The following is a 27,365-nucleotide window of genomic DNA, read 5'->3' on the forward strand; positions in this document are numbered from 1 at the left end:
AAATAAAACAGAGGGCACATAGGTCTAGTGCATTATCCTCAAAAACTTTAATAGATAAAAACAAAGAGATATACTCACAAAAGTGCTCTTGTATTACAGCTACTTTCCGTCCACAATATAGCATGACAGATGGATGATGGAATGTCCCACAACAGGACTGGCCAATGCATTTTGAGGTTTCACCTCTTCCTCAGAGCCAATAGAACGGTGTCTCAAATTCATGCTTAAAATGGTTGTAAACCCACTTTTTGGACTTCTACTTATAGGTAAGCCTAGAATAAAGCTTACCTATAGGTAGTGGAAATATCTCCTAAACGTGTGCCCTATATGTAGTTCATTTTGTAGTTGATCAGATGCCACACTATATCTCCTAAAGAAGCTTTAGAAAGCGAAACATGTCGAGAAAGTGGTATTAAGCTCTGTATCATATTTGTATAGATTCATCTTGGAATTATATAAATTGTGCTGTTTTCATGTCGGTCTTTTTACACAAAAAAAGATTTTTTTTAAGATTTATTAATAAAGTATATATTTTTTTATTCTTGCTATTTTTTTTCTTGTCCATTGAGCACCCTTAAAGTCCCATGGCCTCAGTAGAGGCCTCAAGTCCCTCTTTTCTTTAATTCGCATTAAATTTTGGGACGTGGTGTTCCTGTTTGATTCCTCCCCTCTACTTTTATGATATAAAGGCATTTCAAATGGCAACTTTCTGGCTTTAAGAAACACTAAAAGAAATCAAGAAAAATAATTGTGGTGGCCAGTAACAGTTAGATTTATAGAACAAGCACAGGGAATAAATTATGGAATCACCCTGTAAATTTTCATTACAAACACTAATACCTGCATCAGATTAAATCTGCTTGTTAGTATGTAGGTAAAGAGGGTAAATCATCACGCAGTGTTGCACAAGATGTTGGTTGTTCACAGTCGGCTGTGTCTAAAACATGGACCAAATACAAACAAGATGGGAAGGTGGTTAAAGGCAAGCATACTGGTAGACCAAGGAAGACATCAAAGCGTCAAGACAGAAAACTTAAAGCAATATGCCTTGAAAACAGAAAATGTACAACAAAACAAATGGGAGGAAACTGGAGTCAACATCTGTGACCGAACTGTAAGAAACCGCCTAAAGGAAATGGGATTTACATACAGAAAAGCTAAAAGAAAGCCATCTCTAACACCTAAACACAAAAAAACAAGGTTACAATGGGCTAAGGAAAGGCAATCGTGGACTTTGGATGAAAGTCATATTCAGTTATGAATCTCAAATCTGCATTGGGCAAGGTGATGATGCTGGAACTTTTGTTTGGTGCCGTTCCAATGAGATTTATGCAGATGACTGTCTGAAGAAAACATGCAAATTTCCACAGTCAATTATGATATGGGGCTGCATGTCAGGTAAAGGCACTGGGGAGATGGCTGTCATTAAATCTTCAATAAATGCACAGGTTTACATTGAAATTTTGGACATTTTTCTTATCCCATCTATTGAAAGGATGTTTGGGGATGATGAAATCATTTATCAAGATGATAATGCATCTTGCCATAGAGCAAAAACTGTGAAAAAATTCCTTGAAGAAAGACACATAAGATCAATGTCATGGCCTGCAAACAGTCCGGATCTCAATCCAATTGAAAATCTGTGGTGGAAGTTAAAGAAAATGGTCCATGACAAGGCTCCAACCTGCAAAGATGATTTGGCAACAGCAATCAGAGAAGGCTGGAGCCAGATTGATGAAGAGTTCTGTTTATCACTCATTAAGTCAATGCCTCGGAGAATGCAAGCAGTTATAAAAGCCAGAGGTGGTGCAACAAAGTACTAGTGATGTGTTGGAGTGTTATTTTGTTTGTTTTCGTGATTCCATAATTTTTTCCTCAGAATTGAGTGATTCCATAATTTATTCCCTGTGCTTGTTCTATAAATCTAATGTTTTAGTGTTTCTTAAAGCCAGAAAGTTGCCATTTGAAATGCCTTTAGTTGTTGGCCATGTCTGTGATCTGCTTTTTTTCTACAACAATAAACTGAAGGAACATCCTCAGGGACTGGTGATTCCATAATTTTTGCCAGGGGTTGAAAATGGCTTCAGCCAAACACTAACCATGAGTGAAAGAAAAGTCTTTGTGTTGTCATTAACCCGAATGCTCTCATGTGCAGATATTGGCATTTACTACTGGTGTAGGGACCCCAAGGAACACTTGGAGTTACTGGACCACCCCATGGATTTCCAGATCTTCATTGAGACCCCGGGCCAAAGATCCTGGAGTTAACATCCAGTATGTCTCTCTTGCATAGCTTTTGGAATCTTCTGCCAATATCGAGGTCCTCACTCACCGTCTCAATTCCAAATGCCCTCATACCAAACGCATCCCCCACCATGATGTTGCTTGAAATGTTGAAGGATAGAATACAAATTTTTATTACTAATTTTATTTCTTATGATTTTAGTACCTAATAAAGTGTCCGGTGAGTGTATAGCCATCAATAATATGCCTCCTAAGAAACTGAAGACACATTCCATCAGATTAAGCTGTACTTTTTGGGGCAAGGCTGCTTTCGCTACGATGGATCAGATATGATGAGCTGCAACATGGTCTAATTTTCATACCTTTGTCCAACGCTGCAGACTAAATTCGGACGAAATGTTTTATCCTCTGTTTCCCACCCATTACATATACATTGGTTATGTCTCTCGGGTGTGTTGTCATGGGACCTAGTGGAAAACACAAAATGTGGAAAGGTAATTCCATTTTCATGTGACAGCAAAGACTTACTCCCACCTCTAGTTTATCTGTCCTATAGCTACTACTATGTTGTGAACTGAGGGGCTGGTTTAGGCAAAATGTACTGTTTCATGTCCCTTGCAGGTAGGTAGATTCTCCTGTGCTGTGATGGTGACTAATTGGAAAGGGAAAGACCAGTAAGAGTAAGGCAGCCCACAGATCAGTGATGGCGAACCTTGGAACTACATTTCCCATGATGCTCAACCGAACCTTGGAACTACATTTCCCATGATGCTCAACTACACAGCAGAGTGCACGAGCATCATGGGAAATGTAGTTTCAAAACATCTGGGGTGCCAAGGTTTACCATCACTGCCATAGATGATTCAATTTTCCCATCAACACTGTGTGTGTGTGTGTGTGTGTGTGTGTGTGTGTGTGTGTTTTCTGCTGGCGAGGGGAGGGGGGGGCGCCTTCACACACAATGATTACTGCTTACAGCTAAAGCAGCTGGCAGTAACCGTATGTAGAGAAATCCAACAGGCTGCTTGTACCAAAGTCGATCGATCCATGTATGACCTGGATTAATTTGTGTTTTCCTGTCAAATTCCAGTACTATAAACCAAGAAAGGCTGAACAAGATGAATTAACTAATCAAAAGAAACACAAATAACATCAATGTCACAACCTCCTGATACGTAAAACTTTATTCTTTTAAAATGCGCAGCCAAACCAACAATTTACACCATAAACAACTGTGCATTTCCAGCAAATCTCTCCAGAATCAGAATTGGTATCCATTAGCAATGCAACGAACAAGACTGGAACGATATGGGGAAAGAGGGGGCGATAGAGAGGCGGTTGCACTTCTGACACAACTTAAAGTAACTTATGGCATTGCTCATGCTATCCTATCCAATGGTGCCTGTGCAAAGAAATAGACATAAGATCTTTATGGCTTCCTCTCTCATGTCACAGCTTGAAGTCTCCAGATAGCTGCTGTGAAAACTGTAAAAATCTATTTCACGTCAAATGATTTCCAGCCTACCTAGATAAAATGAGATCATCCCACCTTTCCCAGTTGGCTGGAATTATTCCTTTCATAGTGCCCGTTATCAAAAAGGGCTGAAGTTGGTAGGATTGGTCTTAGCACAGGGACAGGCCTACCTGTCAAAATCTATGGCTGGCTGAAATACGCTGACAATGGACAAGCCTGATCACATAGGGCCCTAAATGCGAGTACCATACTGTACAGCGTTCTGCTAGACACCCTGGGGTTTATTTACTAAAACTGAAGTGTGCAAAATCTGGTGGTAGCCAATCAGCTTTTAACTTTGCCTTGTTCAGTTAAGCTTTGACAATAAAACCTGGAAGCTGATTCATGTCTATGCAGAGTTGCACCAGATTTTGCACTCCCCCAGTTTTACTAAATCAACACCCCTTTGTCAAGGGGCCTTAAAAGGCAACCTGGCTGACAAATGGGGACTGTCACTACTGACCTCTCCTCCTGAAAATGATAGTTCTCTGGCTGTTACACATAGCTAATGGTTTCAATAATTTCAGAGACAGCTGACCAACAGCAAGTATGTACGAGGACTTCCTACTGAATTTGCTGGATGCTTGTTTGGGTTCATTAACTTGAATAGACTATAACACAACTAAAATTTTTTACAAACAATAACTGCGCCTTTACAGGAGTCCTATAACTCAGTAAATACAGGATTCAGTTCAATAGGAGGGGGGGGGAAGACATTTTTTTTACAAGCCAGAGAACATGTTGCCTTTACCAGTGGAAAAGCTCACACCAAAAACGGTAGGTATAGGCGTTAAATTAAGTCTTTCATGGGAAACACGCTTCATGTGAAAATGCCATTAGGCTGCTAATTGTCTGTCTTCAATATATTTAAGTCTCTTACTTGGAATAAATATGAAGTTTGGGGGGCATTCTGACCGCTTGCTTCAGGCTAGGTTCACACTAGTGTGAATTGGATACAGGTTTCCCCACATGGAGCTCACAATGGAGCTGGTTCACACATCTCCGTGATGGACGTGGAGCGTATTGCACAGGGGTCCTGGGCATCTTTGGCTCAGTTTCAGGTCTGAATTCATACAAAAAAAAATCAGATGCTGTGAGCTGCATCCGATCTGAGTGTGAACTGAGCCTTAGACTTCTTTTAAGCCATTGACTCAGTACAGTCAGAACAGCACAATAGGACAACTAGCATTTTCAAGGTAACTTAACGTTGATGGGTTCCAGTTAACACTGGTTACTGGCCACTTATTCACATTTTTTGGGCCACCAATGACCTGAACACATCAACATGTCTTCATTACCACAAGCTCATAGCCATTTAACAAAAATAAAGAAATGCACACTAACCCGAAAGAAAATATTGAAAATCTGACTTATTTTTTCATAATAAACACTGCTGACGCTTATGACTGAGGAAGCGGAGTGCTTCATGTAGGGCACACAGCAATACATAATTTTTTTTTAGGACCGGTTTGTTTATATAAAAAAAATAATTCAACTATCAAGCTATTGAATAACAAAAGGAAAAAGAACTCACAGGTGAGGAAACTGCACCAAAAGCATTGTTCACTTTCAGGGTCAGTTTACACCTACTGCTGTACTAAAATGCAGCAGCTGTTGTGTGGTCCAGCGGGATCGCCGCAGTACCTATTTCAGTTCATTGCACTTTTTACTTTTTAATTAACTTTATTTAAAATGTCACAGAGTCATTTTATTAACTTCAATTGCCAGCCAAAAAAAAAAAAAAAAAAAAAAAAAAAAAAAAAAAGCTTTTTTTCAGCGTACATCACCCGCTCACCACCGTAACGCAGTAGCGCGAACCGGCCACATGGTAGGCAAGGCAATTTGCATTGTCAGGCAGTGGGATTACGCTGGAATAGCTGTCCAATGCAGTCCCACCACATCTGGTATGAATGTACTCTCAGAAACAGTAGTGTCAATGACATCTATAGTACGTAGTGGATGGTACTGGAAAGCTACTGCTACTGTCAAGTCTTCCAGTCTTAAAAAGGAGAAGTACAGCCAAAGCACATTTGGCTGTACTTCTGTGGATCACAGGAGCGCAATTCATTCTGCACTCCTGTGACACGCTTTCAGCAGACAGCGGGCAGAAGCCCGCTATCGGCTGACATCACAAAGCCGGTCCAGGCTTGGGAAAGATTGCGACCATACGGTTGGGATCTGCCCACATGCCTTGACCGGCACCCGGCTCAGCAAGCCTCCGAGAGCCTGAGCCAGTCTCTCACACCCCCTCCACAGCCCAGCATTCCAGTGAGCGTCTGGGGGGAGCAGAGAGTCGGTGACTGACAGTCTGTGAGAACCAAGCGATCAGTGATGTTTGGTTGCTCAGTTCTCAGTGTTAAAGCCAGCGGAGGACTGATACTGCATCCACCTAAGTATAAGTCTCAAAAAAAATAAAATAAAAAATCCAATACTTCTTTTGAATTTTTGTGCTGATGGGTGTTCAGGGCAACCTGAGCCACCATCTGGTAAGACTGAGATTAAAACAATTTTGTTAGCAATAATCAAAATTATATACAAGGACCTCCTTTTAACTTTTGACCTGGCAACATGTTTCCTATCCTGATAAAAAGGAACTTTAAGCCTCATGTGCTGTCCTGGAAGATGACTGGGAAAAATGCAGCTGTGTCAGTGTAATGACAGAGGGAGCTGGAAGGCTGAGATGGGGGGGGCTCTTTGGTTGTACCAGATCGTAGTGGTGTGCGTTCAGTGTTATCTTTGGAATTGTTTGAAATGAGGCACTGGATTCCTTGTATCTTGGGCTCCTCTGGGGTTTGATGTAAGTTAGAGGGCTAGACATCCCTTCATGAGTGTCTGGACCATGGAGCAAAGGGGACAGGGGGGGAGCCCCTCATGGAGCAAAGAGGACAGGGCGGGGGCCCCTCATGGAGCAAAAGGGACAGGCTAGTGGCTAACCTTTAAGGAGGGCCACAGCAGTGCTTTCAGTTCAGTGCTCAGTGGAGAGTGTAGCAAATAAGACTGATGCTACAGAGTGGAGCAGTTCGCATCTAAAGGACTTTCTGCACACACTTCCTCTACCACCTTTTACTATGTGGACCAAACAGAATCCCTGACATGGAGTACCCTTAAATGTGCTGACAAGCACCCCCGGGGGTATTTGTACCTCATTTTAGGAATTGCTGCCATAAAGTCAAAATTTTGATTCAACACAGTTTTTAGTAAGTGAAATACTCTTTACCTCAATTACTTGAAAATGTCATATAGATGTAACAATCACAAAAATCCACAGATCCCTGAGCTGTCAAGACTGGCCCAATAATGCATTTTTTTAGATTACAGTAACATAAAAACAATAAAACTAAATATTTAACAAAACACTGTGATAATGGTGAAATGACACCCTGTCCCAGATCAGAGGCGCAGCTTTTAGAAGTTTGGCAGAATGTAAAAAAATGCACTTTAAAAAAAAAAATAAAAAATCCTCATTTGAAATTTTAAAACCAAGGTGACGTGGCACACCATAGACCTTCTTAAACTCAGGGATCTCCATCACTTATCTTTCACTCTGGGAAGAAATCGTAGGTGGCAGGGTCATACTCCTCCCAAAGCCGCTCAAACTCCTCCAGGTACGCAGACACAAAGACTCTGTCATCTGTCATGAGAAGATTCTCCTTGTTTGCCTGGATGGCCTGCATGGTCCAGTTCATGGAACCTGTTATCACAAATTTCTTATCTACCACCACAAACTTATGGTGCATGAAACCAGAAGACTGACTGTGACGAACCACAATACCTGCAAAAGAAAAGAATGTGTGTCAAAGAGGAACTCCAGGCAACTAGTAAAATCATGCAGTGAACCCTAAGGCCCCTTTCACACTGGGGCGGTGGGGGCATCGGCGGTACAACATCGCTATTTTTAGCGCTGCTGTACCGTCGTTCTTGTAGCTGTATTCGGCCGCTAGCGGTGCGGTTTTAACCCCCGCTGGCGGCCGAAAAAGGGTTAAAATCCCTCGTACAGCGCGGCTATAGCCGCGGTATTGCCGCGGTATAGCCGCGCTGTCCCATTGATTTCAATGGGCAGGAGCGGTTTAGGAGCAGTGAATACACCGCTCCAAAAAAGCGGTTTGCAGGACTTTTTTCACCGCCCTGCCTGCGCACCGCTTCAGTGTGAAAGCCCTCGGGCTTTCACACTGAACAAACAGCGGAGGCTGTTTAGGGGCGGTTTGCAGGCGGTATTTTTAGCGCAATACCGCCTGCAAACCGCCCCAGTGTGAAAGGGGTCTAACCCTATCCTAAAAGCATAACCCACTCAATTTACCAACGCTGAGCGCTGCAGAGCTCCTCCTCCGCCCCACCCCGCCCCACAATCTGGTCTCTCTTCACCTCTATGGCCAGCCATGTGAACAGTCAGATGGTTTCTTCGGCTCGCCAGTGGTAACAATAAGCCAGACAAACACCAGAGAACAGCAGATGGGGGTGGGTGGGGGGGGGGTGGGGTGGGATAATCCCTCCCACTGCTTCTAAAAGCATTCCAGCGGCTTATCAGCCACTTGGATCACTTTTAGCAGGAACAGAATTGCCAGCTGAAAAAACAATAACCGGGGCTATGGCTGACAGCAGCAGCCATAGCCTGGTAAACTGCATCATATATATAGCAGTCTTGAAGTGGTTACACTTTACCAGCTGAACTCCTCTATCTCACCAGTGTTAGGAAACCCACTTCCCACATGTAACACTTGGGTGATTGGCTAGAAAGATTTCTTCTGGACAGATTTAAAGTGACACTAAAGGTTCATTTTTTTTAAAATAACAAACATATACTTACCTCCACTGTGTAGCTCGTTTTGTACAGCGTGGCCCTGAACCTCGCCCTCTGGGTTCTCTCTGCGGCTCTCTCCGCTCCTCCCCGCATCAGATAACCTCCTGGGAGATGCGCTCTCCTGGGGGGTTACCTTGTGGGCACGCTCCCGAGCCCAGCATTTGTCGTCCATAGACGTAGAATGCAGAACTCGGCCCCGCCCCCCTGGCAGCCGCGTCATTGGATTTGATTGACAGCAGCAGGAGCCAATGGCTGAACTGCTATCAATCTATCCAATCAACAGCCAAGAACCCCCCCTAGCAGAGAGACGGCGCGTCCCTGTGGGACAAGTTCCAGGGCTCAGGTAAGTAAAACGGGTGGGGGCTGGGGGGCCGATCACTGACGGGCGTTTTTTCAACTTAAGGCATAGGATACATTAAGGTGAAAAAACACGAACCTTTACAACCCCTTTAAGATTTATCATCATGAATGTGTATGTTTCTCTTCTGTATTGCTACAATGCCTTTAAAAAGTATTCATACCCCTTGAAATTTTCCACATTTTGTCATGTTACAACCAAAAATGTCAAAAAATCTTTCTAGTCAATGGCCCAAAAATGTAAAATGTATTTCATTGGGATTTTATGTGATAGACCAACACAAAGTGGCACATAATTGTGAAGTGGAAGGAAAATGATAAATGGTTTTCAAAAATTTTTTATAAATAAATGTGTGAAAAGTGTGACGTGCATTTTTATTTAGCCCCCCTGAGTTTAAAACCATTTACCATTTTCCTTCCACTTCACAATTATGTGCCACTTTGTGTTGGTCTATCACATAAAATCCCAATAAAATACATTTACGTTTTGGCACAATGTGGAAAATGTCAAGGGGTATGAATACTTTTTCAAGGCACTGTACATAATATTCAAACATTATCAGGACCAAAAAGAAAAACATAACAGGGTAAAAAGTCAGCTGGCCTGGTGGCTTATCTCAAGCCAAAACTTTCTGGAAAGAATGCTTAAAACAACTGGCAAGTTTTTTTAGGTTATTTTTGCTCTCTGCGTGTGGTTTGGGAACATTTCCTTTGCCCATCAATAAGCCAACTGTAAAATTGTTGAATGCGCATCACTTTCTGTACCAATCACCAAAATAAATGAATAGAGAGGAATGAATATCAGCAGCAGGGGCACAGACAGCAATACAAACCCAACAGGAGTTCTGCCTCAACCCTATATTGCAAAAGGCGCAGTAAAAACACAAGCTGCACCTATTACCTAACAGGCACGCACCAATGCAACTCCGCACCAAAAATGCAACCGCAAGTGTTTCCCATTCATTTCAATGGGGAGGCGTGTTTTTTAGTTGCGTTTTCTAAGCATGTACCAAACATGCACCAAAAATGCACCAAAAATGCAGCAAGCAGGACTTTTAAAACCACAACTGAAGAGGTCCATAGGATTTACACCCGAGTGTCTGTTTTGTGCATTTTCAACCATGTTTTTGTACAGCGCTTTGGCTTTTTTTTTTTTTTTTTTTTTTTTTTTATAGCCAATAGAAAAAAAAATATAATCTGTTTCATCATTTGTTGCTATGTTTTGCAGGTTTTTTTTAAGCTATATTTATTTATTTTATGGGTTAGAGGTTAGGTTTAGAGTTAGAGGTTAAATTATTTTTTTTAATGATTATTACTATTCATAACAATTTATAAAAAATAAATATAAGAATAATACATTTATTCATTTTAATTTTTACTTTTTTGTTAGAGTTAAAGGTTAATTTCTTTGTTTTTATTTTTTTGGTAGGCTTAGAGTAAGTTTAAGGTTATGGTTAGTTTTTGGGGTAAATTTATTTATTTTTGTATTATTAGAATTATTGTCATAAATATTAATAATAGAGTTAAAGTTAGTTCAGCCAAAAACTAACATTCTAAAACAATCCATTTAATCCTGTAAAGCAGAAAAAGAAAAAAAAAAAAAAAAAGGCCATACATATCCAAACGAAAGTCGCTCCAGTCTCCAGCGGCAGATGCTGTGTGCAGGTGACAGCCGAGTGACGTCCCCTATAGAGTTATTATGGGGCTTCCGTTGTCGGCTACCTCTCCTGCACACAGATAAGCCACCGCTGACAGCTCAGCGTGGGACCCGACTGGAGCAACAAATTTTTAAAGAGCAACTGTCATCTCTGTCCCTCAGTGGCTCCTCCTCTGACCCGCTGTTGACTCACCGACAGTCCCATTTACTTTAATAGGACGGCTGGTGAATGCGGCAGTGACACAACAAGGTGAGGGACGTGGCAGCAGCAGGTGAGTGGATGCCCGCTAACAGGCGCTGCCATGATTGATCTGAAATGACAGGTGCTCTTTAACCGCTTGCCGACCAGCCGCCGCAGTTGTACTGCGGCAGAACGGCACGGGCAGGTGAATCGCCGTCATGTTACATCGCTCCTAAAAGCGGCCACTAGGGGCGCGCGTGCATATGCAGCTCACCCCCGAAGCTAATGCGAGTCCGCCGGGCTCCCGCGATCACACGTAATAGGACGAGAACCGGAATCTCTGTGTGAAAACACAGAGATCCCGGTTCTCTGGGGGAGAAGTGACAGATCGTCTGTTCATACAAAGTATGAACAGCGATCTGTCATCTCCCCTAGTCAGTCCCCTCCCCCTTCAGTTAGAACACACACTAGGGAACACAATTAACCCCTTGATCGCCCCCTAGTGTTAACCCCTTCCCTGCCAGTGACATTTTTACAGTAATCAATGCATTTTTATAGCACTGATCGCTGTATTAATGCAAATGTGTCAAAGTTGTCCGATGTGTTCGTCATAACGTCGCAGTCCCGATAAAAGTCGCAGATCGCTGCCATTACTAGTTAAAAAAAAATAAATAAATAATAAAAATGGTATAAATCTATCCCTTATTTTGTAGACATTATAACTTTTGTGCAAACCAATCAATATTCGCTTATTTCGATTTTTATTACCAAAAAGATGTAGAAGAATACATATCGGCCTGAACTGAGAAAAAATTCGCTTAAAAAAAAAAAAAAATACATATATGGGGATTTTATAGCAAAAAGTACAAAATATTGTGATTTTTTCAAAATTGTCACTCTTTTTTTTGTTTATTGCGCAAGAAAATAAAAACCGCAGAGATGATCAAATACCACCAAAGGTAATCTCTATTTGTGGGAAAAAAAGGACATCAATTTTGTTTGGGTACAACGTCGCACGACCGCACAATTGTCAGTTAAAGCAAGGCAGTGCCGAATCGCAAAAAGTGCTCTGGTCAGGAAGCAGGTAAAATCTTCCAGGGCTGAAGCGGTTAAATGTAGGACTTATTCTTACTGGTAGTTAGAATCTTTAATATTGGCAAACAAAATGAAAGTTTCCTATTTAAAATAATAAGCTGTCAGATTAGTAAAACAGCGATATCCGAACCGATTCAATCAGTTTGTAGTGTACATAGATTTGCAAAACAATGGGATAAAGGAATATTCCTGAACTTTGTTTTATCTCATGGTTACTGTGAAATTGTGTGAATGCATCAATACAGTGCATGTTATCTCAGCTTGCAGAGCCTGGAATGAGTTTACCCAAAATGTAAATATTGCAGAATATACAACCTCATGCTACATAACTAAGCTCCATTTCATGCTGAATAAACTAAATTACTAAAGTATCTAAATAGAAAGCTATCTTTAGATTTTTACTCCAAAAACATTTTATCAAAATAAATTTAATAAAAATCAAAATAATTGATGTAAATTAAAAAAATCTAAGTTAAATAAATTAAAAAAAAATATATAATTTTTTTTGCTTATTTTTAAATAATTGATTTATATCCACCCTGAACTGCAGAAAAGATATGTATACTGATTTTTGCTTTACAGGGTTAGATTGATTAATTTTTAAGTCATTTATATATTATTATAAATTAGTTGTGTATTTTTTGTAATTTTTTTTTTGCATTTGAGCAGGAAAAAAGCTCAACCGCACATTTCAATGCATTTCTATAGAGGAGAAAAAAAAAAGAAAGAAAAAAAATTAAAAACACGCTTCAAAAAACACACCAATCTACTACAGTAGCTCCAAAACTTTTTTGGGCTTCAGACATTTGTCTTCAGTCAACTTGTAGTGGAGATGTGAACCATCTCCATAGAGAATAACGGATTTTTTTTTTTTTCTCCTGCGTTTTGGAGCTACAAAACACTTGTGTGAATGGGACCTTAAAGGGATGCATTTTTCCATGTGCTTTCTTCTACTTCTTAGTAGGCTCGGTTCACATATTTCCATCTGCGGTTTTTAAAAGGAATCCAGTGCAGTTTTGTTCACCGTTTCAGGTGTGAACTTTTACTTGCAATCGCGCCCGAACCAGACACAAAAACGCACAGGACTGTTTTTTTACAAAACAGACTCTGGCCGGCTCACAGATATGTGAACCGTCTCCATAGAGAAGGCTGCTGCTTCACATGTCATGCAAATTGGATGCGATTCAAAACACGTCCAATTCGCATATATAAGTGAACCGAGCCTTCGATTTTAAGTTGAGTTACTGACCAGAAAGTAATTCTAGTATTCCTTCCCCACTGTGCTCAAAATAAAATATATAATTTACCTCCACAGGTGACTGAGACAGCAATAAAAACCAGAGAGGAGTACTAACCTTTCCCCTCTCTATTCTGGCCAAAACTATTTTTGACCAAAATCGTATAAAAGGGAAATGGCGCTGTCCTTCCTAAAAACTCTATGTATGTAACTGTTGATAGTGCATTCACCCCAAAATAAACATACATGTATATATATATATATACATATATATATATATATATATATATATATATATATATATATATATATATATATATATATATGAACATAAAATCAATAAAGTGTACAACATGTGTGACAGTGGTGAAACAAAGTGCTACCTAGAACCTGAGAAAAGTGACCTGTGCTAAATATCAAGAAGTAAAAAAATATATATATATATATATATATATATATATATATATATTTATATAGTGTATGAGAGCAATCAGTGAATAATTAGCATAAGCTGATGTAATTTTTAAAAAAATAATTTTTAAAAAAATATATAAAAAAAAATATATAAATATCAAAAATCAGTGTCCATATAAAAGTGACAAGTGCTTCCTTCAGTGAGAAAAAATGTTCCAAAGATGAGCGAAAAACGTGCTGACAAAAGTGACTGTGCTCCCCTTTTGTGCTTTCACTCACCAGAGCGCTTCACCCCTGCAGGGGTACAAGCGTGTAGAAATAGTGTAATCCCAATCCTAGAGTTGCAATATCCCCCTGGTTCCTGGCTCCCGGGTGGGAAGGTCATCCACAGAAGGAGGGGAAGGAGACTTCAGTGCCCCCCTCTCTGCAGCGTAGCTCCCGGTCAGATGACCGCATGTGTGTGTAAAAAACAGGAGAAAACAATCCACATAGCGTAATTCCGTATTGCTGAGTTTATTTAGAATGTATACAAAAAAGGGTTATTTAAAATAAAAAAGGAGGAGAGAGCCAACTAGCTCACAAACTCTCCAAGCGTGATGGGGAAGCCGCGCTCTCCGCAATCGGAGCTTGCGCTCCACCGACCATACATCGAAACCACAAATCCCGGACGTGATGTGTGAGCATGTCAGCACAGGTCACTTTTCTCAGGTGCTAGGTAGCACTTAGTTTCACCACTGTCACACATGTTGTACACTTTTTGGATTTTATGTATATATATATATATATATATAATTTATTTTGGGGTGAATGCACTATCAACAGTTACATACATAGAGTTTTTAGGAAGGACAGCACCATTTCCCTTTATACACTTTTATATTTCGATTGGGTTCCACTTAGGTGGGACTTCATTATAGGGAGGCAGCAGTCACATTTATCCTAAGCGCGGATTCCTCTGATAAGTTTATTTTTGACCAAAGTTACTTTTATACATCACAAATATACTCCTCAGCACTTTCCACTTCAGGCTGTATTCACATTCTAATGTTTCACGAAAGTAGGCAAAATTGTGCCACGCCTGTGTATCATGACGTTTACTGAAATCTGTTGGGGTCCTTCTAAATTCCAAATGTGAGCAGGTGACTGGGAACTAAACTATATGTCCAAGGCCTTTTTTTTTTTTTTTTTTGATCAGCCAGAGGGCGAATTGAAAATCTATGAATGGATTCCTCCATCTATACAATCTAGGTGGATGGAGGAATCCAACAAAGGGAGAAGATTAAAATTGAACTATTGCACTGCTGCAATTAATTTAAAGTGATAAAGTCTTGTATTTTGTTTTTAGTTAAAAATAAACAATACTGCTCTGTGTAATGGTTTTGCACAGAGCAGCCCCAATCCTCTTCTCGGGTTCCTCTTCAGTACTCCTGGCCCCTCCCTCCTGTTCAGTGTCCCCATAGCAAGGGGGGCACCTGAGCCAAGCCACAGCTCCCTGTGTATATTCAGACACCGAGAGAGTAATATCACCAGCACACCAAGATCTCCAAAAATAAGTCCAAAGCTTTAATCAGCAATCACATCATTACAGCAGAAAGCAACGTTTCAGAGCCATGCATGACCCCATGTGACATGCCTGATGAAGGGGTCGTGTATGGCTCTGAAACGTCCCTCCAAAACTAATTTTTGGAGATCTTGGTGTGCTGGTGACATTCTCTAACTATACACGGTTCAGCACCCACTTACAAATACAGCCATCTCTACAGGAATGTGTGCGTTGGGAATAGTGCGTTGGCATTCAGACACAGAGCCGCCGACATCCCCCCCCTTCTCTCCTCATTGGCTGACTAACTTTGATTGACAGCAGCCAGAGCCAACTTCTGACTTTACAACCACTTAAAATAGCCTGTTTATAAAGTGACAGCGCTGTGAATAATATTGTACTTCAACAATTACTTAAAATAAACAATGTATCAACAATATATGTAATACCACTGTGGTTGTGTGTGTTTATAAAATAAGGTGAAAGAAGGTGTAATTTATCTTCAATACAAGTGCTTACAAAAAAATAAATCTTTATGATATCTAGAGATATGAATTTCCTGGAAGTGCTGTAGAATTCCAGGTATATATGCAAAGTGAAAAATTGTGTACATCCGTGCCAATCACTTGTCTAGTGAAAAGAACACAGATGGGTTGGAATTCAGCGTCTGAATTTTGATCCATCTACAGCCAGCTTAAAACACATTATTTGAGATAATACAAGAGCATTTATTCCTTATATTGAACCTGTCATAGGAAAGAGAACTGTCCTCTTTCTTGAAATGCTAGCACCCCCCTCTCCCCAACCAGGCCTGACCTCCAGCACCCCCCTCTCCCCAACCAGGCCTGACCTCCAGCACCCCCCTCTCCCCAACCAGGCCTGACTTCCAGCACCCCCCCCCCCAACCAGGCCTGACCTCCAGCACCCCCCCCCCCCCCAACCAGGCCTGACCTCCAGCACCCCCCTCTCCCCAACCAGGTCTGACCTCCAGCACCCCCCTCTCCCCAACCAGGCCTGACCTCCAGCACCCCCCTCTCCCCAACCAGGCCTGACTTCCAGCACCCCCCCCCCCCAACCAGGCCTGACCTCCAGCACCCCCCTCTCCCCAACCAGGCCTGACCTCCAGCACCCCCCCTCTCCCCAACCAGGCCTGACCTCCAGCACCCCCCCTCTCCCCAACCAAGCCTGACATCCAGCACCCCCCCTCTCCCCAACCAGGCCTGACCTCCAGCACCCCCCTCTCCCCAACCAGGCCTGACCTCCAGCACCCCCCTCTCCCCAACCAGGCCTGACTTCCAGCACCACCCCCCCCCAACCAGGCCTGACCTCCAGCTAGACCACCCCCCCCCCACTCCCCCAACCAGGTCTGACCTCCAGCAACCCCCCACCCCCCCCAACCAGACCATTTTTCCTAATTTTTACTGACAGCCTACTGACTGGAATGGTACCAGCTGATTGGAGAAAAGCCAATGTAGCACCAATATTTAAAAAGGGTGCAAAATACATCCCTGGGAATTACAGACCAGTTAGCCTAACATCAATAATGCAAGCTCTTGGAGGGGATGATAAGGGACTATATACAAGATTTTAGTAATGAGAACGGTATCATTAGCAGTAATCAGCATGGATTCATGAAGAAACATTCTTGCCAAACCAATCTATTAATCTTCTATGAGGAGGTGAGTTGCCATCTAGATAAAGGAAGGTCCGTAGACGTGGTGTATCTGGATTTTGCAAAAGCATTTGACACAGTTCCCCATAAACGTTTACTGTACAAAATAAGGTCCGTTGGCATGGACCATAGGGTGAGTACATGGATTGAAAACTGGCTACAAGGGCGAGTTCAGAGGGTGGTGATAAATGGGGAGTACTCGGAATGGTCAGGGGTGGGTAGTGGGGTCCCCCAGGGTTCTGTGCTGGGACCAATCCTATTTAATTTGTTCATAAACGATCTGGAGGATGGGATAAACAGTCCAATCTCTGTATTTGTGGACGATACTAAGCTAAGCAGGGCAATAACTTCTCCGCAGGATGTGGAAACCTTGCAAAAAGATCTGAACAAATGAATGGGGTGGGCAACTACATGGCGAATGAGGATTAAAGCAGAGTTCCACCCAAAAATGGACAACATTTGGCATGTAATTTTTTTTTGGGGTGGGGAGCGGATACCCTATTTTTAGAAGGTTCCAGCTCCTACTTCCTCCCAGCACACCGCGGCACCGGAAGGGAGATCACCTCTCCCCGCTCCCTCGGCAATCATCTGGGACACGTCACAAGTCTGGTGTGTGCGGTGCCCGGCCAGTCACGGTTGCTTGCAATGCAATGCCAAGCTGCTGCTAACAAAGCAAACAGAATATTGGCATGCATTAAAAAGGAGATCAACTCCAGAGATAAAACAATAATTCTCCCGCTCTACAAGTTTCATGAAATAAAAAATAACAAAACATTAAAGTTAGCCTAATTTTTTTGTATAATGTGAAAGATGATGTTGCACTGAGTAAATAGATACCCAACATGTCACGCTTTAAAATTGTGCACACTCATGGAATGGCGCCAAACTTCGGTACTTAAAAATCTCCATAGACGACACTTTAAAAATGTTTACAGGTTACCAGTTTAGAGTTATAGAGGAGGTCTAGTGCTAGAATTGTTGCTAGTGCTCTAATGCACGTGGCGAAACCTCACGTGTGGTTTGAGCAGCGCTTACATATGTGGGCGGGACATATGTGGGCAGGGCATATGTGGGCAGGGCATATGTGGGCGGGGCTTAAGTGTGTGTTTGCTTCTGAGCACGAGCTACCGGGGATAGGGGCATTTTAGTTTTTTTTTTTTTTTTATTTACTTTATTTTTTTTTACACTTTCTTTTACATTTTTTTTTGATCACTTATTCCTATTACAAGGAACGTAAACATGACAGGTCCTCTTTATGGAGAGATGCGGGGTCAATAAGACCCCACATCTCTCCTCCAGGCTGGAAAGCATGGGATCGGAAAAAAAAAATAATCCACGATCTCATGCTTACCATGCTTTTTGCAACCGCAGCCCAGACGTGACGTCATAATGTCGCGCCCAGGCCTCCGACGGTCATTAAGATGGCTGGTGTCTTTTCAACCTCACCTACTATGCAACTATGTAACAAGGCCTGACCTCCAACCCCCCTCCAACCAGGCCTGACCCCTCCAACACCCCCCTCTCCCCAACCAGGCCTGACCTCCAACACCCCCCCTCTCCCCAACCAGGCCTGACCTCCAACCCCCCCAACCAGGCCTGACCCCCTCCAACACCCCCCTCTCCCCAACCAGGCCTGACCTCCAACACCCCCCCTCTCCCCAACCAGGCCTGACCTCCAACACCCCCCCTCTCCCCAACCAGGCCTGACCTCCAACCCCCCCCCCCCCCCCCCAACCAGGCCTGACCCCCTCCAACACCCCCAAAGAGGCCTGACCCCTCCAACACCCCCCTCTCCCCAACCAGGCCTGACCCCCTCCAACACCCCCAAAGAGGCCTGACCCCTCCAACACCCCCCTCTCCCCAACCAGGCCTGACCTCCAACCTCCCCCAACCAGGCCTGACCCCCAACCCCCCCCAACCAGGCCAGACCCCCTCCAACACCCCCCTCTCCCCAACCAGGCCTGACCCCCTCCAACACCCCCAAAGAGGCCTGACCCCTCCAACACCCCCCTCTCCCCAACCAGGCCTGACCTCCAACCCCCCCAACCAGGCCTGACCCCTCCAACACCCCCCTCTCCCCAACCAGGCCTGACCTCCAACCCCCCCCCCCCACCAGGCCTGACCCCTCCAACACCCCCCTCTCCCCAACCAGGCCTGACCTCCACCCCCCCCCCCCCTACCAGGCCTTACCCCCTCCAACACCCCCCTCTGCCCAACCAGGCCTGACCCCCTCCAACACCCCCAAAGAGGCCTGACCCCTCCAACACCCCCCTCTCCCCAACCAGGCCTGACCTCCAACCCCCCCCCCCACCAGGCCTGACCCCTCCAACACCCCCTCTCCCCAACCAGGCCTGACCTCCAACCCCCCCCCCCAACCAGGCCTGACCCCCTCCAACGACCCCCTCCAACACCCCCCTCTCCCCAACCAGGCCTGACCTCCAACCCCCTCCCCCCAACCAGGCCTGACCCCTCCAACACCCCCCTCTCCCCAACCAGGCCTGACCTCCAACCCCCCCCCCAACCAGGCCTGACCCCTCCAACACCCCCCTCTCCCCAACCAGGACTGACCTCCAACCCCCCCCCCCCAACCAGGCCTGACCCCCTCCAACACCCCCCTCTCCCCAACCAGGCCTGACCTCCAACCTCCCCCAACCAGGCCTGACCCCCTCCAACACCCCCCTCTCCCCAACCAGGCCTGACCCCCTCCAACACCCCCAAAGAGGCCTGACCCCTCCAACACCCCCCTCTCCCCAACCAGGCCTGACCTCCAACCCCCCCAACCAGGCCTGACCCCTCCAACACCCCCCTCTCCCCAACCAGGCCTGACCTCCAACCCCCCCCCCACCAGGCCTGACCCCTCCAACACCCCCCTCTCCCCAACCAGGCCTGACCTCCAACCCCCCCCCCCCACCAGGCCTGACCCCTCCAACACCCCCCTCTCCCCAACCAGGCCTGACCTCCAACCCCCCCCCCACCAGGCCTGACCCCTCCAACACCCCCCTCTCCCTAACCAGGCCTGACCTCCAACCCCCCCCCCCCCCAACCAGGCCTGACCCCTCCAACACCCCCCTCTCCCCAACCAGGCCTGACCCCCTCCAACACCCCCAAAGAGGCCTGACCCCTCCAACACCCCCCTCTCCCCAACCAGGCCTGACCTCCAACCCCCCCCCCCCCCCAACCAGGCCTGACCCCCTCCAACACCCCCCTCTCCCCAACCAGGCCTGACCTCCAACCCCCCCCCCCCCAACCAGGCCTGACCCCCTCCAACACCCCCCTCTCCCCAACCAGGCCTGACCTCCAACCCCCCCCCCCCCCCAACCAGGCCTGACCCCCTCCAACACCCCCCTCTCCCCAACCAGGCCTGACCTCCAACCTCCCCCAACCAGGCCTGACCTCCAACCCCCCCCAACCAGGCCTGACCCCCTCCAACACCCCCCTCTCCCCAACCAGGCCTGACCCCCTCCAACACCCCCAAAGAGGCCTGACCCCTCCAACACCCCCCTCCCCCCAACCAGGCCTGACCTCCAACCCCCCCAACCAGGCCTGACCCCTCCAACACCCCCCTCTCCCCAACCAGGCCTGACCTCCAACCCCCCCCCCCCCCCACCAGGCCTGACCCCTCCAACACCCCCCTCTCCCCAACCAGGCCTGACCTCCAACCCCCCCCCCCCCACCAGGCCTGACCCCTCCAACACCCCCCTCTCCCCAACCAGGCCTGACCTCCAACCCCCCCCCCAGGCCTGACCTCCAACCCCCCCCCCAACCAGGCCTGACCCCTCCAACACCCCCCTCTCCCCAACCAGGCCTGACCCCTCCAACACCCCCCTCTCCCCAACCAGGCCTGACCCCTCCAACACCCCCCTCTCCCCAACCAGGCCTGACCCCTCCAACACCCCCCTCTCCCCAACCAGGCCTGACCCCTCCAACACCCCCCTCTCCCCAACCAGGCCTGACCCCTCCAACACCCCCCTCTCCCCAACCAGGCCTGACCCCTCCAACCCCCCCCTCTCCCCAACCAGGCCTGACCCCTCCAACCCCCCCCTCTCCCCAACCAGGCCTGACCCCTCCAACCCCCCCCCTCTCCCCAACCAGGCCTGACCTCCAACCCCCCCCTCTCCCCAACCAGGCCTGACCTCCAACCCCCCCCTCTCCCCAACCAGGCCTGACCCCTCCAACACCCCCCTCTCCCCCAACCAGGCCTGACCTCCAACCCCCCCCCCCCAACCAGGCCTGACCCCTCCAACACCCCCCTCTCCCCAACCAGGCCTGACCCCTCCAACACCCCCCTCTCCCCAACCAGGCCTGACCCCTCCAACACCCCCCTCTCCCCAACCAGGCCTGACCACTCCAACACCCCCCTCTCCCCAACCAGGCCTGACCTCCAACCCCCCTCTCCCCAACCAGGCCTGACCCCTCCAACACCCCCCCCCCACCAGGCTGACCCCTCCAACACCCCCTCTCCCCAACCAGGCCTGACCTCCAACCCCCCCCCCCCCCCCAACCAGGCCTGACCCCCTCCAACACCCCCCTCTCCCCCAACCAGGCCTGACCTCCAACCCCCCCCCAACCAGGCCTGACCCCTCCAACACCCCCCTCTCCCAACCAGGCCTGACCTCCAACCCCCCCCCCCCAACCAGGCCTGACCCCTCCAACACCCCCCTCTCCCCAACCAGGCCTGACCTCCAACCCCCCCCTCTCCCAACCAGGCCTGACCCCTCCAACACCCCCCTCTCCCCAACCAGGCCTGACCCTCCAACACCCCCCTCTCCCAACCAGGCCTGACCTCCAACCCCCCCCAACCAGCCTGACCCCTCCAACACCCCTCTCCCCAACCAGGCCTGACCTCCAACCCCCCCCCAACCAGGCCTGACCCCCAACCCCCCCCCAACCAGGCCTGACCCCTTCAACACCCCCCTCTCCCCAACCAGGCCTGACCTCCAACACCCCCCTCTCCCCAACCAGGCCTGACCTCCAACACCCCCTCTCCCCAACCAGGCCTGACCTCCAACAACCCCCTCTCCCCAAGCAGGCCTGACCTCCAACCCCCGCCTCTCCCCAACCAGGCCTGACCTCCAACCCCCCCTCTCCCAACCAGGCCTGACCTCCAACCCCCCCCAACCAGGCCTGACCCCCTCCAACACCCCCCTCTCCCCAACCAGGCCTGACCCCCTCCAACACCCCCCTCTCCCAACCAGGCCTGACCCCCTCCAACACCCCACCCCCAACCAGGCCTGACCCCTCCAACACCCCCCTCTCCCCCCAACCAGGCCTGACCTCCAACCCCCCCCCCCAACCAGACCTGACCCCTTCAACACCCCCCTCTCCCCAACCAGGCCTGACCTCCAACCTCCCCCAACCAGGCCTGACCTCCAACCCCCCCCCCAACCAGGCCTGACCCCCTCCAACACCCCCCTCTCCCCAACCAGGCCTGACCCCCTCCAACACCCCCAAAGAGGCCTGACCCCTCCAACACCCCCCTCTCCCCAACCAGGCCTGACCTCCAACCCCCCCAACCAGGCCTGACCCCTCCAACACCCCCCTCTCCCCAACCAGGCCTGACCTCCAACCTCCCCCAACCAGGCCTGACCCCCTCCAACACCCCCCTCTCCCCAACCAGGCTGACCCCCTCCAACACCCCAAAGAGGCCTGACCCCTCCAACACCCCCCTCTCCCCAACCAGGCCTGACCTCCAACCCCCCCAACCAGGCCTGACCCCTCCAACACCCCCCTCTCCCCAACCAGGCCTGACCTCCAACCCCCCCCCAACCAGGCCTGACCCCTCCAACACCCCCCTCTCCCAACCAGGCCTGACTCCAACCCCCCCAACCCAGGCCTGACCCCTCCAACACCCCCCTCTCCCCAACCAAACACCCCCCTCTCCCCAACCAGCCTGACCTCCAACCCCCCCCCCCCCCCAACCAGGCCTGACCCCCTCCAACACCCCCCTCTCCCCAACCAGGCCTGACCTCCAACCTCCCCCAACCAGGCCTGACCTCCAACCCCCCCCAACCAGGCCTGACCCCCTCCAACACCCCCCTCTCCCCAACCAGGCCTGACCCCCTCCAACACCCCCAAAGAGGCCTGACCCCTCCAACACCCCCCTCTCCCCAACCAGGCCTGACCTCCAACCCCCCCAACCAGGCCTGACCCCTCCAACACCCCCCTCTCCCCAACCAGGCCTGACCTCCAACCCCCCCCCCCCCAACCAGGCCTGACCCCCTCCAACACCCCCCTCTCCCCAACCAGGCCTGACCCCCTCCAACACCCCCAAAGAGGCCTGACCCCTCCAACACCCCCCTCTCCCCAACCAGGCCTGACCTCCAACCCCCCCCCCCACCAGGCCTGACCCCTCCAACACCCCCCTCTCCCCAACCAGGCCTGACCTCCAACCCCCCCCCCCCAACCAGGCCTGACCCCCTCCAACACCCCCCTCTCCCCCAACCAGGCCTGACCTCCAACCCCCCCCCCAACCAGGCCTGACCCCTCCAACACCCCCCTCTCCCCCAACCAGGCCTGACCTCCAACCCCCCCCCAACCAGGCCTGACCCCTCCAACACCCCCCTCTCCCCAACCAGGCCTGACCTCCAACCCCCCCCCCAACCAGGCCTGACCCCTCCAACACCCCCCCTCTCCCCAACCAGGCCTGACCTCCAACCCCCCCCTCTCCCCAACCAGGCCTGACCCCTCCAACACCCCCCTCTCCCCAACCAGGCCTGACCCCTCCAACACCCCCCTCTCCCCAACCAGGCCTGACCCCTCCAACACCCCCCTCTCCCCAACCAGGCCTGACCTCCAACCCCCCCCAACCAGGCCTGACCCCTCCAACACCCCTCTCCCCAACCAGGCCTGACCTCCAACCCCCCCCCAACCAGGCCTGACCCCTTCAACACCCCCCTCTCCCCAACCAGGCCTGACCTCCAACACCCCCCTCTCCCCAACCAGCCTGACCTCCAACACCCCCCTCTCCCCAACCAGGCCTGACCTCCAACACCCCCCTCTCCCCAACCAGGCCTGACCTCCAACCCCCCCTCTCCCCAACCAGGCCTGACCTCCAACCCCCCCCAACCAGGCCTGACCTTCAACCCCCCCCAACCAGGCCTGACCCCCTCCAACACCCCCCTCTCCCCAACCAGGCCTGACCCCCTCCAACACCCCCCTCTCCCCAACCAGGCCTGACCTCCAACACCACCCCCCCCCCCACCAGGCCTGACCCCTCCAACACCCCCCCTCTCCCCAACCAGGCCTGACCTCCAACCCCCCCCAACCAGGCCTGACCCCTTCAACACCCCCCTCTCCCCAACCAGGCCTGGCCTCCAACCCCCCCCAACCAGGCCTGACCCCCTCCAACACCCCCCTCTCCCCAACCAGGCCTGACCTCCAACCTCCCCCAACCAGGCCTGACCTCCAACCCCCCCCCCAACCAGGCCTGACCCCCTCCAACACCCCCCTCTCCCCAACCAGGCCTGACCTCCAACCCCCCCCAACCAGGCCTGACCCCTCCAACACCCCCCTCTCCCCAACCAGGCCTGACCTCCAACCCCCCCCCCCCACCAGGCCTGACCCCTCCAACACCCCCCTCTCCCCAACCAGGCCTGACCTCCAACCCCCCCCCCCCAACCAGGCCTGACCCCCTCCAACACCCCCCTCTCCCCAACCAGGCCTGACCCCCTCCAACACCCCCAAAGAGGCCTGACCCCTCCAACACCCCCCTCTCCCAACCAGGCCTGACCTCCAACCCCCCCCACCAGGCCTGACCCCTCCAACACCCCCCTCTCCCCAACCAGGCCTGACCTCCAACCCCCCCCCCCCCCAACCAGGCCTGACCCCCTCCAACACCCCCCTCTCCCCAACCAGGCCTGACCTCCAACCCCCCCCCCCCCAACCAGGCCTGACCCCTCCAACACCCCCCTCTCCCCAACCAGGCCTGACCTCCAACCCCCCCCCAACCAGGCCTGACCCCTCCAACACCCCCCTCTCCCCAACCAGGCCTGACCTCCAACCCCCCCCCCAACCAGACCTGACCCCTCCAACACCCCTCTCCCCAACCAGGCCTGACCTCCAACCCCCCCCAACCAGGCCTGACCTCCAACACCCCCCTCTCCCCAACCAGGCCTGACCTCCAACACCCCCCCTCTCCCCAACCAGGCCTGACCTCCAACACCCCCCTCTCCCCAACCAGGCCTGACCTCCAACCCCCCCCAACCAGGCCTGACCCCCTCCAACACCCCCCTCTCCCCAACCAGGCCTGACCCCTCCAACACCCCCCTCTCCCCAACCAGGCCTGACCTCCAACACCCCCCTCTCCCCAACCAGGGCCTGACCTCCAACCCCCCCCAACCAGGCCTGACCCCCTCCAACACCCCCCTCTCCCCAACCAGGCCTGACCCCCTCCAACACCCCCTCTCTCCCCAACCAGGCCTGACCCCCTCCAACACCCCCCTCTCCCCAACCAGGCCTGACCCCCTCCAACACCCCCCCTCTCCCCAACCAGGCCTGACCTCCTCCAACACCCCCCTCTCCCCAACCAGGCCTGACCTCCAACACCCCCCCCCCCCCCACCAGGCCTGACCGCTCCAACACCCCCCCTCTCCCCAACCAGGCCTGACCTCCAACCCCCCCCCCCCCCAACCAGACCTGACCCCTTCAACACCCCCCTCTCCCCAACCAGGCCTGACCTCCAACCCCCCCCAACCAGGCCTGACCCCTTCAACACCCCCCTCTCCCCAACCAGGCCTGACCTCCAACCCCCCCCAACCAGGCCTGACCCCTTCAACACCCCCCTCTCCCCAACCAGGCCTGACCTCCAACCCCCCCCCCCCCAACCAGGCCTGACCCCTTCAACACCCCCCTCTCCCCAACCAGGCCTGACCTCCAACCCCCTCCCCAGTCCTCACCCCTCCTCTGCTCACCCGCCTTCCTCATCGCTCCTATCTGGGATCCGGAGGCCGCCATGTAGTCTCTGTCGGTGATGACCCGGACTCGGACTCCCCTCTGGTGGAGAAGTAGGACGGCCTGGCCCAGAGGCGGACAGGAGAAGGTGAAGATGCAGAGCTCCACAGTCCTCCGGGCCTCCAGGAGGCGCCTCACCAGCCGGTGGAGGGCGCTGTCCGTGTCAGTATGAGGGAGAGGACACATACACCGGAGCCCGGGGCTCAGAACCCCCTCCATACAGCTCACCGGGACCGGGAAGAAGAGAACCTCCCTCACCGCCTTCCTCCGCCTCCTCCAATACCGGAACAACAATTCCGCCCCCACCGAGACCGCCACCGCCGTACACAGCGCCTTCCACACCCCACCGGGCAGTGCGGGCACCATGGTGACGAGGGCGGAGACTACTGCCGGGGGGCGGGGCCAGAGAGAGGCGGGAAAGGCTGAGGAGGAGAAGGAGGAGCCGCGATGGTGGACAGCCTCCTCGGACTGGCCTCAGTCTGAGATTTGGAGGCGGATGTTGTGAAATCAATAAAATGCACAATTTACTGATTCCTATACTCACCCCTATGTTCCTATACAGTACTCACCTCCTATATTCCTATACAGTACTCACCCCCTGTATTCCTATACAGTACTCACCCCCTATATTCCTATACAGTACTCACCTCCTATATTCCTATACAGTACTCACCTCCTATATTCCTATACAGTACTCACCCCCTATATTCCTATACAGTACTCACCCCCCTGTATTCCTATACAGTACTCACCTCCTATATTCCTATACAGTACTCACCCCCTATATTCCTATACAGTACTCACCCCCTATATTCCTATACAGTACTCACCCCCTGTATTCCTATACTCACCCCCTGTATTCCTATACAGTACTCACCCCCTGTATTCCTATACAGTACTCACCTCCTATATTCCTATACAGTACTCACCCCCTGTATTCCTGTACAGTACTCACCTCCTATATTCCTATACTCACCCCCTGTATTCCTATACTCATCCCCTGTATTCCTATACTCACCCCCTGTATTCCTATACTCACCCCCTATATTCCTATACTCACCCCCTATATTCCTATACAGTACTCACCCCCTGTATTCCTGTACAGTACTGACCTCCTATATTCCTATACTCACCCCCTGTATTCCTTTACTCATCCCCTGTACTCCTATACTCATCCCCTGTATTCCTATACTCATCCCTGTATTCCTATACCCCCCCGTATTCCTATACTCACCCCTGTATTCCTGTACTCACCCCCTGTATTCCTGTACTCACCCCCTGTATTCCTATACTCACCCCTGTATTCTTATACTCAGCCCGTGTATTCCTATACAGTACTCACCCCTGTATTCCTATACTCACCCCCTGTATTCCTATACTCACCTCTGTATTCCTATACAGTACTCACCCCCTGTATTCCTATACAGTACTCACCCCCTGTATTCCTATACTCACCCCCTGTATTCCTATACTCACCCCCCGTATTCCTATACTCACCCCCTGTATTCCTATACTCAGCCCCTGTATTCCTATACAGTACTCACCCCTGTATTCCTATACTCACCCCCTGTATTCCTATACTCACCTCCTGTATTCCTATACTCACCTCTGTATTCCTATACAGTACTCACCCCCTGTATTCCTATACAGTACTCACCCCCTGTATTCCTATACTCACCCCCTGTATGCCTGTACTCACCCCCTGTAT

General features: G+C 50.1%; 1 protein-coding gene across 1 annotated transcript; it reads right to left on the minus strand.

Annotated features, from left to right (window-relative positions):
• Positions 1-3,417: 3,417 nt before the first annotated feature.
• Positions 3,418-26,035, minus strand: PLD6 (phospholipase D family member 6). The gene is made up of 2 exons (XM_073636317.1): positions 25,618-26,035; positions 3,418-7,529 (listed from the first exon to the last, which is right to left on the minus strand). The coding sequence occupies exons 1-2, from the start codon at positions 26,021-26,023 to the stop codon at positions 7,297-7,299; spliced, it is 639 nt and encodes a 212-aa protein (XP_073492418.1). The 5' UTR covers positions 26,024-26,035; the 3' UTR covers positions 3,418-7,296.
• Positions 26,036-27,365: the final 1,330 nt, after the last annotated feature.

Source organism: Aquarana catesbeiana, linkage group LG06 (assembly GCF_042186555.1).
Source record: "Aquarana catesbeiana isolate 2022-GZ linkage group LG06, ASM4218655v1, whole genome shotgun sequence".
In the NCBI taxonomy this organism is placed as follows: Eukaryota; Metazoa; Chordata; class Amphibia; order Anura; family Ranidae; genus Aquarana; species Aquarana catesbeiana.

What these genes read in the sequence shown, in the direction of transcription:
- PLD6 (XM_073636317.1), bottom strand. Translation starts at nt 26,023, where the DNA reads ATGGTGCCCGCACTGCCCGGTGGGGTGTGGAAGGCGCTGTGTACGGCG. An exon ending in AGGAGCGATGAGGAAGGCGG is followed by an intron (nt 7,530 to 25,617) that starts GTGAGCAGAGGA and finishes TTTCTTTTGCAG; the next exon opens with GTATTGTGGTTCGTCACAGT.